This window comes from Vespa crabro, chromosome 4 (assembly GCF_910589235.1).
Source record: "Vespa crabro chromosome 4, iyVesCrab1.2, whole genome shotgun sequence".
Taxonomy (NCBI): Eukaryota; Metazoa; Arthropoda; class Insecta; order Hymenoptera; family Vespidae; genus Vespa; species Vespa crabro.
The window spans coordinates 765,001-782,500 of record NC_060958.1 but is presented as its reverse complement, the minus strand read 5'-3'; the positions used below and the strand labels follow the sequence as shown (position 1 = coordinate 782,500).

The 17,500-nt window shown below is 37.7% G+C and overlaps 1 protein-coding gene across 2 annotated transcripts in view; it reads right to left on the bottom strand.

The window, feature by feature from the left end:
• LOC124423731 (roundabout homolog 2-like) overlaps nt 1-17,500 on the bottom strand; it is a 206,789-nt gene that overhangs the window by 6,334 nt on the left and 182,955 nt on the right. The window contains exons 3-11 of one of the 2 annotated variants that reach the window (XM_046961820.1): nt 7,291-7,444; nt 5,637-5,767; nt 4,758-5,024; nt 3,932-4,212; nt 3,273-3,785; nt 2,730-2,960; nt 2,291-2,629; nt 1,840-2,205; nt 411-1,755 (exon numbers count right to left, since the gene is read on the bottom strand). In XM_046961820.1, the coding sequence (XP_046817776.1) occupies nt 411-1,755; nt 1,840-2,205; nt 2,291-2,629; nt 2,730-2,960; nt 3,273-3,785; nt 3,932-4,212; nt 4,758-5,024; nt 5,637-5,767; nt 7,291-7,444 (3,627 nt within the window). Of the gene's footprint in view, nt 1-410; nt 2,206-2,290; nt 2,630-2,729; nt 2,961-3,272; nt 3,786-3,931; nt 4,213-4,757; nt 5,025-5,636; nt 5,768-7,290; nt 7,445-17,500 lie in introns of both variants that reach the window. The other variant, XM_046961819.1, reaches the window with a different exon arrangement.

Sequence of the window (17,500 nt, the reverse complement as noted above, 5' to 3'; positions counted from 1 at the left end):
TAGAAACTTTATTTTGTATTCAGGACGTTTGTTATTACTCTGCACTTGGCGATTAACCACTAACCAATCGAAGTCGGTTGGGCGAATCTTGAAGTAAAATTACACCAATTACCAATTAAACTACCAATTACCAATTATTACCAATTACACGTGGCGTTCACTGAATACTCGACTTCCTGAATGGGCCCCATTGTCTCATCTTTCGTATTTCCGTATAAATAAAGAGCCGTGACATGTCTTGGGAAAAGAAACGTTAGGACGATCGCGATTGAAATTTATTAAAGTCGTGTAGATAAAATGTTTTTTCTCCTTTTATTTTTTTTTTTTTTTTTTTTTATCATTGACCGTCAAAAACTATTATAATAGTTTTAACTAAATAATTTTCTTTACAATGATCTGAGATTAATTACCTTTGCAACGATTATGCCTCGATCTATCCTGCGAACCGATGCTTCCACATTGCCTTTGTGGAATACAAGAGTAGTTACTGTCGCTACTGTAAGCAGGAGATGAAGCTCTGTTGTTTCTCCTACGTGGGCTCTTGTTGTCCCTACTTCTCGAATCGCTTCTACTGTGAACACATCCGGATTGCGCGAATTGATTGTTGTACTCGATCGTATCGGCATAAAGACAGCTAGACTCGGAACAGGAACAACACATGTCCGAGTGGGTATTGGAGTCACAGGATTTTCTATCCCATTCGTCGTTTTCCTGCTGATAAAGATCATCACCACGGAATATCGCATCATTGCGTCTGTAAATATCATCGGTCATGGGGACCGAATGTTCTATATGAGGATTCGCATGATTTATACGGTTGAAAGCGTTGTCGTGATTTCTATAGTTGTCAGGTAGACCATTGTGATGGCCATAAATCACAGAGCCACTTTCGTACTCGTTCTCTTGAGTTTTGTAATCGTAATGATTGAAGCCTTGAGGGAAACAGGGTACCGGCGGTGGATTGGTTTGAGGTGGAAGGGTGGTGTATCTTCCACTCTGTTGCATGTTCGCGTAAGCAGCCAAGTCGTGCGAAGGTTGTCCAGTCCAAGGTGTTGGCGAGGAACTAAAACTGTTGCCTGCTCTGATAGGTGGTGTCGGTGGACTCTGCGAATTGCACGATCCAGAACCGTCCAAGTCATTCTGAATGTTCCTCTTGCCTAAATGAGGACTGAATGAAACTTGTTGCTGATGATGTTGTTGTTGTTGTTGTTGTTGTTGCGATTGTTGTTGTTGCTGTTGTTGCTGTTGTTGCTGCATTCTTCCGGACAGCAACGTTCCCGAAGGTGGTGGATGTTCCGGCGGAGGTGGCATCATGTCGCACCAGTTGGGCAATGCCGTGCCGCTTGTACTTACAGCACTTTGGGGATTGTTCGATATGGGTATCTTATACTGTGGTCTTCTTTGTATATCCGCGTTCTCGTCGGTATACACGCTGCTAGTGTTGTCGCTGCTGGGTGACATCGTTGATTTATTGTGTTCTTGATTCGAATCCAAACTGGAATAGTCAGGTTTCATGCAGGAATCGCTAGAATTTGATTTCTGTCCACTTGTTTCCATCGAGTCTGGACTTCGACTGCCAACGCATAACGTGGTAGTAGCATACGGTTCAGGTGGTGCTTGCAACTGTTTTCTCGAATTGTAAAACGTGGTTAAGTTGACCTCTGCGTACTCCGAACCAGCCATGCTGACGATTCCCGGGGCAAGCATCTGCTGATTATTTAACAACTTGGTTTCGCACTCCTTATCGGTGGGACCCTGAAGAGTGTTCGACGGTCTCCAACCACGTTCCAACCACAAAGTGTCCTTATTCAGCTGACATATGTCATTTGCCGTACTCACCGGAACGTTTAAATGACCTAATTGTTTGCTCATCGCCTGTCTGCGTCTCACATAAAGAGCACCCAAGAGAACAGCCACGACTGTGAAGACCATCGTAATTACGAGTATCAGGAACCAAGTTTCACGAACGATGGAGACGCTACCGTGACTCGGATCTGTTCGAGGTGGAAGTTGCGTCAATTGACCTGGATCCATGTTTAGGAGAGTAGGATTGGAGAAAGGACCTAATCCAATACGTGTTAAGCCAGCTACGCGTGCCGTGTAAAGTCCACCCGTCGAGAGACTGTTGATCACGACTGATGTGGTAGAAGCGTTTAGTGACATTTGACCTAGGATCTTATTGCTGCTATTGCTCTTTATTTGAATCTATAAATAAACGGAATAAAGTAAATTACAAAGAAAACATTGATCGTACGATAAAAGAAAGTGAAATTAAATGAAAGAATCTCACTTTATATCCAATCAATTGTCCATTCTGTGCATTCTTCGGTGGTGGTGACCATCTTACAAACGCCGAAGTTATATTGATCATACCAACGTGAACATTTTCCGGTGCACTAGATGGCACATCCTCCAAAGTTATAGCCAATTTTACATTGCTAGGTCTCCCTTCTATGGTTTTGTAAAATGGCACAAGGAAGAACTCATATCGTTTGTACTTCTCCAAATTGGTTAGAACGTAACTAGTTGCACCGGCATTGAATACAGTTACCATACGATATTCTGGCTTCTCGGTGAGTTCACGGTAACGTATATAAAGACCCTCGACTAAATCAGCTGCACCAAGTATCTAAAATACAAAGGGGAAATGCTCAAGGATCGCATCCAACCGGACGAAGGGGATTTACGTTTGTCACTGTCCAAGTAACCGCTTTTGATCTCGAACTTACGTCCCACATAATTTTAACGCTGGTACTGCTCAACGGTTGGACTTCCTTCAAGTGCAGTATTTCGCTGTTAAGCCGATCCCTCGCGCGAATCAATTCTATCTGTGGTACCGTCCGTTGATCAAGGCTACTCGTGTGAGCGACATCGGACAACGGTCCAGGAAGCGACAAGCCGTGACTATTCTCGGCACGCACGAGGAACACATAGTTGGTGTCAGGCTTTAAATCCGTTACCTGTAACAGGAAATGTTGATCTTTATCATAGTCATCATTATCATCGTCATTATTATTATTATATTTATGGAAACACGAATTACGAATGAAATAAATAGTAATAATAAAAGAAATTTTCACACAACTTTATAACATTCGTTAAAACATAATCAAATTTACAAAAGTGCATATGCACTTTTTGAATATATCAGATAGTTACAAAAGTTTCTTTCGCACGCAGTTGTTTGCTTTATCTGGCAGTGTTTAAAAATGAAAAGATACTTTTGTTACGATTTAATACATTCACATAAATATGTTTATCGCGATACTTACGGTGTAAGTGTCGTCGATGACACCGGTAGCTGCGACAACCCAACCGGTATTCAAATTGCTACTGAAATATTCGATGTTATAACCAATGATTTTGCTTTGACCCTCATTCCCAGGACTCCATGTTAGAGTAACCGAGTTACTGGTAGCGTTTATAATTCTAGGTTTACTCGGGCTCTGGGGCAATGCCGATATTTCCGGAGTTCTGTGAAAGGTCGTCGTCGTGCTGACCGTCAATGTGGCAGACCAAGATGTGTTACCGGATTCTGAGCTTGCAATACACGTATATAAACCGGAGTCACTCATTTGAAGGTCGTCGATGAACAAAGTTCCATTGTTGGCCATTGTTATACGATTTCCTAGTTGGATAAGAACACCGTCCTTGTGCCAATGTACCTTTGGAGTTGGAGTACCAACAGCACGACAAGGTAACGTAGCAACGCTTTTGACAGGAAGTGTCTGATTTGCTGGGCCCAACTCGATTATCGGAGGTGGTATGTCTTCGGCAGACATCACCTTTGTTAACAGGAAACGAATAAGAGAGAACGATTTAAGAACAGCTTGTACAGGTGTAATAAAATCTTTGTCTACACTTTTTATGACTATCTTTTAGAACTGTTGCACCGTTTAGATTACTTTTAGCTCAGGTGTCGTCGACTTACCTGAAGGAAGACAGTCGCCGTACTTGCACCAGCTTGGCTTATGGCGCTACAGACGTAATGGCCTTCGTCTTTCCTTATCACACCTTTTATGCGCAAACTTTCGTCCTGAGTGACCGTATATCGTCCCTGATAAGTGTTTCCCGGAAACATCAACTCCTGAGAGCCCTCGCGGGTCCAAAATATCGATGGCTTCGGAGAACCACGAGCGGAACATGAAAAAGATACATCCGATCCGGTACTAACCGTTTCGTCTTTCGGAAAATTGACGAACACCGGCTTCGCTGTTGATAAAACACAATGACAATTTATTACAATTAATATCAACGATAATATTTACTTGAAACATTTACAAATGGTTTTTTTCTTTTCTTCTTTTTTTGTTTTTTTTTTTTTTTTTTTTAATTTTCTACGAACTAAGATAATAATTTATAATGACAGTAAACAACGAATTTATCGTGTTTAGGAAAAAGTAACGTTATCGTGGTGACATTTAAGTATGCAAAAGCTTTCGTATTCTTCGACCGGTTGTTAGAATGCATTAAGGAAAGAAGTAATAAATCTACAATGGCTTGGCCTAGCATAATACCGGTTTCGACGTCTTGTGAACGCGTCCATTTATTTTTAGTATCTCTTAAGACGCTAATGACTCGTTGGCAAGAGATTAAAAATGAAATATCTGACTCGATTATGCGAACGAACGCGTCCTCGTTGTCGTTGTCGTTGTCGTTGTTGTTGTCATTGTCGTTGTTGGTGCCGTAGAAACTATTTCCGAGACAATGAGTCAAGCCCTACCAATCGATTCTCTTCTCTATCTATTTATACTCACAATGAACGGTGAGTACCGCATTCGCCGAAATAGCGCCAACTTCGTTCTCCGCGTCGCATATATACGTTCCTTGATCCTCGGGTATTACCCTTTCGATGCGCAAACTTTTGTCATCCAAAATGTGAGCTCGGCCAATCGGCATCTTTCCATCGTTACGACGCCATAAGATATCTGGTTGTGGATCACCACCCACTCGACAAGCAAATTCTGCGGTTTGATCCGTCAGAATAGTTTGATTGCTTGGTATGGCACTGAAGTATGGTTTCACTGAAATAACGAATGATCGATTTAATTCGAGTTTACTTTCTTGGAAGAGTCCAATTATCAGAAGATATTCAAGCCTCCATCGTAGATTCTTTTCTATAGGATCTTTATATCATAAGATTTATCTCAATTTTTTTCTATTATTCTTTTCTTTTCTTTTCTTTTTTTTTTTTTTTCTAATTTATATCTGACGAATCAATGAACGTTTTCTATCTAACACAATAGACTTTGTTATCCGTAATTATGAAACTCTATTCGACTGACTAATTTCGTGAATCATTTTACCTTTTTTTTTACATATACATACATACATATATATATATATATATATATATATATATATATATATATATTTGATGATTCAATGAATATTCACATTATTTTTCCTCGTTAAAAAGAAAAATAGAATTTTGTGATAATAAAATAACGAAACATTCTGTATCGTCTATGAAAACGACAGGATTGAATTTTTATCAATTACATTTATCAAACATTCTCAAAGAGTTTTATATACTTCCTCAAAAAAAAAAAAAAAAAAAGAAAAAAAAACAAACAAATCTCAAAAATCTATAGCGAAGAAAATCAAAACAATATCAATCATAATATAATCCATACCATATACAGTGAGCGACGCAATTGATGATTCCTTAACTCCGACCATATTTTCGGCAATGCACTGATACTTTCCTTGATCCGTTTGCCTTACGTCAGATATCAACAAGTTTCCACCGTCGACAAGAGTAATTCTAGAAAGTGTAAGGAAAGTTTTGACAAAAAGTTATTTGACAGATTGATTTCGATTGATTGGTCTATCATGGAAAAACATTGAATGGAAATTATTCTCTTTTTGTGAGAGAAAGAGAGAGAGAGAGAGAGAGAGAGAGAGAGAAAGAGAAAGAGAGAAAGAGAGAAAGAAAGAATGAATGAGTGAGATGGAATAAGGGGGGGGGTGTGGGGAGGGACACAACACGCACGTAGAATGTCACCGTTGGACGGACTACTAATTAACGAGTTGGGAGAGAGATTCGAAGGCATTAGAGTGCGAGTGAAAGAGAAAGAGAAAGAGAAAGAGAGGGAGAGAGAGAGAGAGCCGACGAGGCAGCATTAAATCAATCGCTCCTCGATTACACCCTTTAATTTATAGCGCCCGTTAATTTCGCTGTCGACGAGAGATCGTGTTTCCTCCGTGCTCTTCGAACGGGCATTAAGCGCAAGCCCGCGCAATGCTGTTGCTGCTGCTGCTGCTGCTGCTGCTGTTGCTGGTGTTGCTGGTGTTGCTGCCAGTGCACGCTCGGTCTCTGCGTGCACGTCAGAAACGTGCGTGCTAAACGTAAACGGATTTAATTCATACTACTCCGAGTCTAAATTATCGTCCGTTCGATATATCCGTTTGTTGTTTCTATTGGATAGGGTTTTGGAACTTTCGACGATATTGATTTTCGGAGTTTAACGTTCCATCGGGCTTTCCTCCGAATAATATCCCGGATTTTTTTTCACTGATAAATCCTTTCATTATATATGGACATTTTTTTTTCTCTCTTCTCTACTACCCCCCACCCCCCACCCCACTCCCCTTCTTTTTCTTCATTTATACTTTTATTTTTATTTTTATTTTCTCTCTCTCTCTTTCTCTCTCTCTCTCTCTCTTTTTCTTTTGTCTCCCTTTCCCCTCGCCCCCTTGTCCCTTCTTTCTTTTTTCTTTTTCTTTTTCTAATGAAATCAATTTATTCGAGTATCATGATTAAAATGAAAGCCGATCGAGATAATACAAAATAATTTTTAAATTTGTATGAAAGAAAGTGAATGAAAGGAATGTTATATATGTCTATATATTTTTATTCGAAGATTGTTCTACGCAAAAAAGAAAAAAAAAAAAAAAAAAAGAAAAAAAAGAAAAAGAAAAAAAAGAAAGGATTCGATTGAAATTCGGTAATGAAATAATTAATTGTCTTTAATTTATCGTAGAATTCGAAGAAATGGACAAAAAGTTACTTTGATCTGACATAATTAATCCTTCTCATTAACGACATTTTTATCTTGAAAATCATTGACATGAATTTATTGATTACTCCTTTATAGAATTTCAAGGCATATTAATTTTAAAACGTGAAGGACACGTATTCTGACATGGTTATCGTTAAGGAATGCGTAGGGAATGGATAGGATCATCAAAATTCAAGAGAGAGAGAGAGAGAAAGAGAGAAGATATATAGGGTGATAGAGAAAGAGAAAGAGAGACACAGAGAATGGATGATTCGGTAGTACTCACCGTTTGTTGCTTTCCAAGTCTATAATGTGACCATTCCGCCTCCAATGGAGGGTTGGTTCCGGATGACCTCTGGGTGGTCCGCATTCTAGCATGGCGGTTTCTCCAGCAGCCACCCTTGTATTCTGTGGTTCCGTCCGAAACTCGTCTCGTAGTACTGCAATCATCCAAATGCACGAAGCATTAAAGCACTGGTAGATAGTTAGGTAGGAGTATGTGTATTGTCGATCGATGATTCCAACGATTTCTCCTTCTATCTATCAATCTATTTCCCTTTCTTTCTCTCTCTCTCTCGCTCTCTCGCTCTCTCGCTTCCTCTCGAGAGATTCGTCGGATATTCGCATTGTCCCGAAAAAGATTCATTGGTATATCTACATATGTATAAATTCTATATAAGGTCTCTGTGTATGTGCTATGTATGTATGTATGTATTTATGTATTTATGTATGTATTAGGTAGCTCAGCAATTTTGGAACAATCGAAAAGGTGATGATAACTTTTAAGAAAATAAATCCAAATACATAATGATTTTCGTTTAAGAAGTAATTTTTACTTTATTCATTAGTTTTATTTTTTTTTTTTCTTTTTTTTTTTTTTTTTTGTTAAATGAAAATATTCAAAAAGAATATGAATATATTGTATATGTATATATATATATATATATATATATTTCTTTTTTATATATTACATATATACAGATAATTATTCTGAGTAACTTGTATTGATGAAAAATTAACATTTAACATTGAAGAATTCTTTACTCCCATTCTTTTTTCTTTTTCTTTTTTCTTCCTTATTTTGCATAAACTTTCCGCGGGTATATTTTTACATTTACTAAATACAAACGTTCGATATATGTAGAACTTTTCAATCTCGTTATGCCAGGTATAAAAGTGAACGTAATATTGTGATGCAAAAAAACAAAAAAGAAGAAAAAAAAAAGAGAAGAAAAGGGATGAAAGAATAAAAAAAAAAAAAGAAAAAAAAAAAAACCAAAAAAAAAAAGAACCATTCGCCGAAAGGTAGATATCCCGTTGGTGCGAATTTCGAAATAATACCTATGAAACGTGCACAACGCAAACATTTATCTCCGCGACCGGAATAACGGTCTTTAAAAGCGGTCGCGAATATACGCGTCTAGGGCCGAAGTCAATGTAGAAATTTATTTGTCTGGGGTGGTGGCTCGACGAAAAAAGTTAAACACGAGAAGCTGTTAGAGAAAGAGAGAGAGAGAGAGAGAGAGAGAGAGAGAGAGAACGAGAGTGAGAGTGAGAGTGAGAGTGTAAGAGAGAAAGAGAGAAAAGAGGGTGGGAGATGCTGTGTAAACGACGTAATTAAAGGCCAAGAGATATGGTCGCGAGTTTGTACGTGCGAAGGAAGCGAGGAAAGTGGATGGCAAAGAGAGAGAGAGATAAAGAGAGAGAGAGAGAGAGAGAGAGAGAGAGAGAGAGAGAAAGATGGAAGATGAAGATACAAGAGGAAGAAGAATCGAGAGGGGGACTTGCATAGGTATCGTTTATGGAACGACGGTCGAAGCGATTTCGACGTAAATCGATCGTAATCCCTTTTCTCTCTCTCTCTCTCTCTCTCTCTCTTTCTCTCTCTTTCTCTCTGGTTCGATCCATGAGGAAGACGAGGAAAGAGGAGGGTCGACTCGTATGGGTTGAGTTCTTGACTCGCCTCGCCCCAAGTCCCTCGTTTATCGTCCTCACCCTCCTCCCACTCACCCTCCTAACCTTTGGAAATTCTCTCCGAATTCTCGGCGAAGCTCGTCGAAGACCGGCCCATCGTCTCGTCTTTCCTTTTACTCTCTCTCTCTCTCCCTCCCTCTCTCTCTCTCTCTCTCTCTCTCTCTCTCATCCTGGCTTCGTTCACGACTTTACTTTAGTCTACTGCGCACCGAGCAAATAGCCACGCGCAGAAAAGCACGATACCTTTCATGCTGTTCGTCTTTTTTCCATTTGCTAGTAGCCGCTGAGCTTTTATTCATTTTATTTTTTCTTCTCCCTTCCGTTTCTTTCTCTCTTTTTTTTTTTTTTTTTTCCTTTGCTTTTTCTTTTTTCATCCCTTCCTTTACTAACCCCTTTTTACATACAGCCCACGCATATACGTACACCTACTTACATGTATATACACACATAGAATAAATACATACATACACATACATAGAATAAATACATATATATATGTGTGTGTGTGTGTGTGTGTGTGTGTGTGTGTGTGTGTGTGTGTGTGTATGTGTGTCCATTAACACGCTCGCGAAAAATTAGTTTGTACAAGCGTCGAATTTTCGTGAAGGAAAGGAAAAAGAGAAAGAAAAAGAAAAGTGACGTACTATTACGAGGAAAACATGGGACCAAAGAACGGTGACGATGGCGACGATGGATGAAGGGGGATGAAGGGGATGAAGTAGGGGGATGAAGGGAGGCGAATGGGTAGGAGGAGGAAAAGAAGGAGAAAGAGGTGAAGGAGGTGGATGGGAGGATTGGGCAAGTGTTCGGAGATAGTTAGGCTCTTGCACTCTTGTTCTTTCATTTTCTTCGAATAAGATAGGAAAGGTAAGAAAGAAAGAAAAAAAGAAAAAGAGAAAGAAAGAAAGAAAGAAAGGAAGAAAGAAAGAAAAAAAAATCGTTTCGTCTATTTCAGAGTTATATTCTTTTCGCGACTTTTATGAACCAACCTTATTCCCCTCCCCACTTCTTTTTCCCCTCTGATTCTTATCCACCTACTACCTTCCCCTTTTTTCCCTCTCTATCTCTATTACCTTTCCCCTCTTTCATTTTTAACCGTCCTTCTTTCTTTCTTTAATGGATTAACTTTTTTATTGTATGATCTCTTTCCATCTCTCTCTCTCTCTCTCTCTCTCTCTCTCTCTCTCTCTCTCTCTCTCTATTTCTCTCATTCTCTTTTATTCTCCTTCTTTCTTTCTCTGTCTATACGTTTCGTTTCGTAGAGAAATTCTCGACTTCTTGAAGAGAGACTAATTCGTCCGATCGAATTCCGTTGTAGAGTATTATACGACGTCGGAGAAGCTGAAGAGTCGTAGTCGTAGTCGTCGTAGTCGTCGTCGTAGTCGTCGTCGTTGTGGCATCGGTCGTTAATGCTCTCACCTTGACGTATACCATTACCATTTGTCGCGCAAGGTCGGATTACTTGGAAAACGTTCCACCAGCATCTCGCGGTGAGAAGGGTTAGAGAAGGGAGGAAGAAAGGGGCTGCTTGAAACCCCGTAAAAGCCGATCGATCGAAGCCGAGCGTCCATTAAGAGAACCAAGACCGATTTAACAGTCTCTCTTTGTCTCTCTCTCTCTCTCTCTCTCTGTCTCTCTTATTCTTGCGGTATAAGAAGATAAAGGCTAGAAAATATTGTCCGTTCGATTGTAAGTTCATTATCTAAGTGTTTCTTAAACTATTCAAATCTTTTTCTATTATCTCGTTCAATGATAATACATATCACTTAATTAACAGTTTTAATATAAAATAGATAATTGAGATATGATTAACGTGATCAAGTATCTCGACGGAATATTCTTATTATTTTCTTTCTTATCTTTTATCAGAAACGAAAGTTTTACAACGCGTATGTGCATACGTATGAATACTTTTCTTGTATGAAATTGAAAGTAAAAGAAGAAGAAAAAAAGAAAAAAAGGAAAGAAAAAGAAAAGAAAAAAAGAGAAATGCAAAAAGGAAAAATGGAAGTAAGAACAAAAGAAAATAAAGAAAAGATCGAGAGCTTGTCGAAGCTTTCCAGAAGTTCTCAGTTGGGGGATGGCGGGACGGAGGGACGGAGGGAGGGAGGGAGGGAGGTAGAGATGGAGGAAGGACGAGTGCAGCGAATAGAGGGCGATAAATAACGGGGAAAAGTGCGAAAAATGAGAGAGAAAAAAAGGTTATCGAGACGTAGGGTATGAAAAAAGGGGCTGAGAAGGAGAGAGAGAGAGAGAGAGAGAGAGAGAGAGAGAGAGTAAAAAGAGAGTAGAGGGGTGTGTCGTTGTCGTCGTCGTCGTCGTCGTCGTCGTCCTCGTCGTCGAATAGAGTGCATTAAGCCGGTGAAACGGTAACGACGGGACGAAAAGCTAAGTTATGACCGATCGAGATTAAATCCGGCAATTTATAAAATTACGAATTTAAATGGAAGACTCGAACTCGTTGGTAGTAACGGAGAGCTTTTGCTGCCGGTTCAGAGATTGTTCGATTTAACGTTCGATTCCATCGATGGCGTTGCGGCTTCGCGCCGTACGAGTTAACGGATTTTCGCGATGTGCAACGTGTCTCGTAAAAAGGATTCTCTTGTTAGCATTCGCAGCTCGTCCGCAAACAACGCCGTCCGCTTTTGGGCGCTTAATCGAAGGACCATTTGCGAGGACTACTTTTCTTTTTTTTTTTTTTTATTCTTCTTCTTCTTCTTCTTCTTCTTCTTCTTCCTTTCTCCTTTTTTCTCTTTTTCTATTTTTTTTTTCATTTTTTTTTTCCCCCGTAAGAGAAGAAATCCCTCGATAAGAATAATATCGAAACGAGAGGGAGAAAAGAAAAGAGGTGATGTAAGTTAATTAATGTTAACACGTAGCACTGTAATTATATATATATATATATATATATATATATATATATTTCTTTTTTTTTTATCTTTGTATTTTTTAATCATTTTTTCTCTCTTTCTCGCTTCCTTTTCTTTTCTTTTCTTTTGTCAGTTCATCCTCGTACAATTATTCCGTTTAAATGATAATGAAGATCAACATGAGAAATGCAATTATTTTTTATTACGAATTTAAATCGTCTGCGGAGTTTTAGATTTAGTAAAAGGAAAAAAGAAAAATTGAATTGAAACGAGAAGAAAGAAAAATGGAAGAAACGAAAGGGATATTTTCAAGCATTTCTATTGGCTTTAATCACGATCCGTTCTATTGTTTAGCCCCTTTTGCTAGTATTTCCGAAGTAAAGGGAAGCCAACGCACGATATAGCAATTACGTCGTTTAGAACAAATCTCGGTAGTTCTAACTGAAGATAGGCAGCTATTGTATTAACCTCTCTCTCTCTCTCTCTCTCTCTCTCTCCCTCTCTCTTTCTCCTTTAACATATCGATCGTACAGGGATTCGTGGTCGATCATCCCTCAGGGGGTTGCATCGAAGATGATCTTCTCTCTTTCTTACACACACGCGTATATGGAGTAAGAGAAGGAAGATCTTTCTAATAAGACTGAGCGAGATAGACAGACGACAGACAGATAGAGACAGAGAGAGAGAGAGACGAGAGAGAGAGAGAGAGAGAGAGAGTGTGTGTGTGAGAGAGAGAGAGGATTACTCTCCGTTGTTTGAAGGGATCCAACGATCGTTCGGAGGGAATCAACGCTGGGTATAATGGCATATTCTCGTACCGTTATTACGTTCGAGGTGTACGCCCAGTGCACGTTACATCGACTACAAAATAATATTAAAGTCCTATTACGGTGGTACGCGTGAGTGGTAGGCAGACAAGAGAGAGAGAGAGAGAGAGAAAGCAAGTACGATACTCTCTTTCTCTCTCTCTTTCTGTCTGTCTCTCTTCGTAATCGAGAACAGCCTTTGGCTGTGTCGGTTGTTGGTGGTGACGAGAAGACGATCAGAAAGAGATGGAGGTGTACTCGATGGGAAGTGCAGTCGATTTCAAAGTCAACCATTTTCTTCTTCTTCTTCTTCTTCTTCATCTTCTTCATCTTCTTTTTCTTCTTCTTCATCTTCCTCTTCTGCTTCTTCTTCTTGAATATCTTTCAAGCTCATTCGAACGTAGTCACCGCGTGCCTCTACACTTCATGTATCGCGTGCTGCTCATGCTAATAATGGACGAACGCGAGCTGCCACGATTTTATTCCTTCATTTTTTCTTCGTCTTCTTCTTCGTCTTCTTCTTCTTCTTCTTCGTCTTCGTCTTCTTTTTTTTCTTCATCGTCGATTTGCTTTAACTCCTTCAGGCGTTGAGACGTCACGCCTGTTTTTCACTTTTCCAAGAGTCTCGTATCAAGATTGTGATCTCTGCTATGATAAGGGAGATCATTGTTCGATTCGTCGGTATATTTCAGTTTATTCTTTTCTTCATTGTTTTTCTTTTTTTTTTGTTTTGTTTTTCTTTTTCTTCTTTTTTTTTTTTTCTTCCTTCCAGAAACCAAGTACAAAGATGTAATTGAGATTTTCGACACTCGTTTCATTCGAAGATGAACCTTATTCGATATCGTTACGTTCGAATGTTGTATCATTTGAAATAATAATGATAATTAATGATACGCGATATTATAAAAATGAAAAAAAAAATTTATTCGTATCTTTCGTTAATTATCATTTTCATCGAGTTCTACGTATAAGAAAAAAGGTAATAGTTATGATTTTTCTTTTCTTTGGTTTTTTTCTTTCCTTTTTTTTTTTTATTCGAACGAAGAATATCTATTAAATTTTAAAATGATCAATCATAAAGATCGTATAAAGAATGAATGGGTGGTAAGCGTTGGAAGAAACATTGATATACGTATGATACTCGTTTCTCTGATTGAATTTTAAATTAATTAAATCCGAATCATCTCATATACCTTTTTCAATTTCCCTTTTCGTGTACCTTTTTCAAGCGAGAAAAATAAAACCATCGAACAACAATCGCTCGTACGTAAACATTACTCCGTACGGCCAACTCTACTATGACTCGCGATGTAAACACGAGTTTTTATTGGGAATCCTTTTCGAACGAAGGAACAAAAGAAAAAAAAAAAAGTATGAAAAATATGAAAAAAATAAAAAAATTAAGGGAAAAGAAAGAAAAAAGAAATAAACTTGTCTTTCAACAGTGATTTGTTTTTCAACATTGTCTTTCAACAATGATTTTATCGTTGATTCATAACACCATTCTCTATTATAGGCAAACTCTCTCTCTCTCTCTCTCTCTCTCTCTCTACACACACACATACATGTACACAAATCTGCACATTTATACGGATAGGTATATTATTCTTATAACGTTACGTTAACACGTTATTTCTCATCTAAATGGTTTTTCATCATACATAGTTCCAGAATATTATTCCCGTAAGTTTCCGTACTGTGGACGAAACGCTATACGTTTTTCTAAGGTCGACGTTTAATCAACGAGGAACGAAAACGTGTTTTCAAGGAACGATAGAGAATCACCGAGTTCTCAGGGACCATTCGGAAAGGGAATTAATTGAAATAAATGTTATTCCAGCAAGAAATCTCCGGACACTATTATACGTACATACATCCTATCTATCTATCTATATACGTACCTTATACGTATGTACATTGATATGTATGGGATAGATATATACATACATGTATACCTTAGAAAGATATATAGGTACATATCTACGGCGACCACAGAGCCATACTCAGATGGGATATTATTACGTCGTTCTTGATACGATTTCTATTCTCGATTCTATTAAATGGATATTTGGATATCCCGTTAATTGCGATTCGCAAAACGATTACGTCGAATGAGATGACGTCGCTTGAGAGGAGGTGGCTTGGGTTTGCAAGGGGTAGCGAGGGAGGGGGAGGGTTGTACGATGGAAGAGGAAATGGAGAGGGTGAAAGAGAGACAGAGAACTGGAGATCCTATCTCGAACATAATTCCTGCTCCCGATACCGAGGTTAACCATCGGTGGATATCTTCGATGCCCCCGGCAAATTTCCAAGTCATTCCTATGCAATTCGCATTTCGCTCGCCGATGACAGGACGAATCTCTCGTGTAAGTAGGTATAAGATCGAGAGAAGGGAAGATAGAAAGAGAAAGATAAAGGAGAGCCAGAGGCGTTCTACGTTGGAACTGGCAGGAGTCTCTTCTATTAGGACGAAGATTTTTTTCTCTTCGTCAGCTGGCCAAAATCGTAATGGAAGAGAAGGAATTGAATGGAGAAAGAAAAGAAAAAAAGAAAGAAAGAAAAGGAACAAAAAAAAAAACGGGATTCTTTAATTGTAGAAAATCGATTGAATTTCGAGTTGACTTTTTTTTAATTATTTTTTTATGCTCGACATATATAGATACAGATATAGGTTATTATAAAAGGATTTAGGATCAAATTTATATTATATATTACTGAGGTCAAATAGATGAAAATAGTTCACATTAATTTAAGTCCAAAAATGTTTTATTGAAAGGATATATACTTTTAAAAATATCTATGATTTATTGTGATAATTATAAAATATATTCGATAATTTCTCTCTCTCTCTCTCTCTCTTTCTTTCTCTGTCTGCAAGAATGCAGACTTTCATACGTTGAATTAATTATTGTCGAACTCTTTCTAATATTTAAATTGCATAGTAAATAAATTTTAAATACGTCCTCAAAATTCATCTTCTGAATTTTTATTGTATTTTTACAAAGTAAATTTTTCTGCGTGACCCCCCATAAATAAAAGTTCAAAGAAGAATAACAAAAAAAAAAAAACAAAAATAGAAAGAGTACGGCAATCACTAATTCGACGAATGGAAATAAATTATAAATATCTTTAAAAGCATATATCTTTTCAATAAAATATTCTTTTTGGATGAACTATTTTTATCTATTTGACCCTCCACCCCGTCTCTCCCTCCACTTTCCCATTAATACGTGTTATAAGTTTGCACTCATATATGATAATCATTATGATTTTGAAAATATAATATCATTATGATTTTTAGAATTAATATAAATGGATATATAAATAAAATTTAAATGAATCGTTCACAAGTCAAATCGATTAATATCGTTTCTTGAATTTGTTTAAAATTTGTTTATTTTGTTTAAAATTAATTTGTTTAAATTTGTTCAATGCATTTGACGGAGTCCTCACTTTTTATATTCATAATAGATTTCCTTAATTTTCGTTATTTAATACCATTAAATGACAATTTTTTTGTTTTCTTTTTTTTTCTTTTCTTTTTTTTTTTTTCCTTTTTTTGGGATCATTGAATTAAAAAATAATTTATTTCAGAAGGCAATCTCTGATTAACTTCTTTACTCTGGATGTAAATCGTTGCAATAATACAATTCAAATGCAACAACAAGGTCTTTAAAAATACTTCAATGTTTATTTGAATTTATATTTTAAAGGGAACTTTAAAAAGCAATTAATATTGTTACGTCACATTTCTCCATTCAATGTTTTATGAAATTAATCGTTTTGACAAATGGAAAAGGGTTCAAATATAAGATATAAAATATAAATAAATAAATATAAATATTGAATGGACATTGATTTAAATTCCAACATAATTATTCTCAATTACGGAATTAAATTATGCACGATTTAAAATGACAAAAAATAAGGATGATAATTTTGTGGATCGTGAGAAGGAAGGAAAGAAAGAAAAACAAAAAAAAGAAAAAGAAGAAGAAGATATCCTAATATACTATTCAATTAATAAGCTATAATACTTTACGGTATTATTAGATCCGAGATAGGTACGAGGAACATTAGAGGCTGATACTTAATGATCGATTTAACGTGAAATAAATCAAAAACATAGAAGTGTAAAAGAAAGAAAATATATTAAACGTTAAACGGTGATGTTGCTGCGCGGGCAAGGCTTTGAAAAGGCGCGAAATAAATTGCGAAGCGTAATCCACTTCCTTGTCTGGCGTTCGTGCGGCACTAACGATGATTAAATAGCAGGGTGGTGTTGGTGGGCCGATGGTGATGGTGATGGTGATGGTTGTCGAGTAATGCCGACTATGACGTATGACTCATCGTAGAAAGGCGACGAGAGAAAAGAAGAAACGGTTCGATGCGACGAGGCACACGGCACGCGTGCATCATCGTGCACCACCAGGGTTACGCGTTAGCCCTTTGTTATATTTTCGTTTGGCTTTAGGAACGATCGTTCTTCTCAGTACTTCAGCATCCTTCTCTCTTTCTCTTTCTATATTCACGATGTTGTCTTTTCATTTACACCGCGCGTGCAAGCAACCTCGTTCGATCGGCTTTACCGTTCTAGCAAGAGGAACGGCAACCCTTACGAGACGTAGTAGTCTTTCCAACTTTTTCGAGATCATCTACGACCCTTCGAAGAGGGTGGCTAGAATTGTTATGAAACAAAAGAGAGACAGAGACAGAGAGAGAAAGAGAGAGAGAGAGAGAGAGAAAATTTGCAATTTAAAATTTATTTCATTGTTAATTTCTGTTATAATATTGAATTAAGAAATAGAAATTTGACAAGGGATATTTGTCAATGGATTAATGTTTC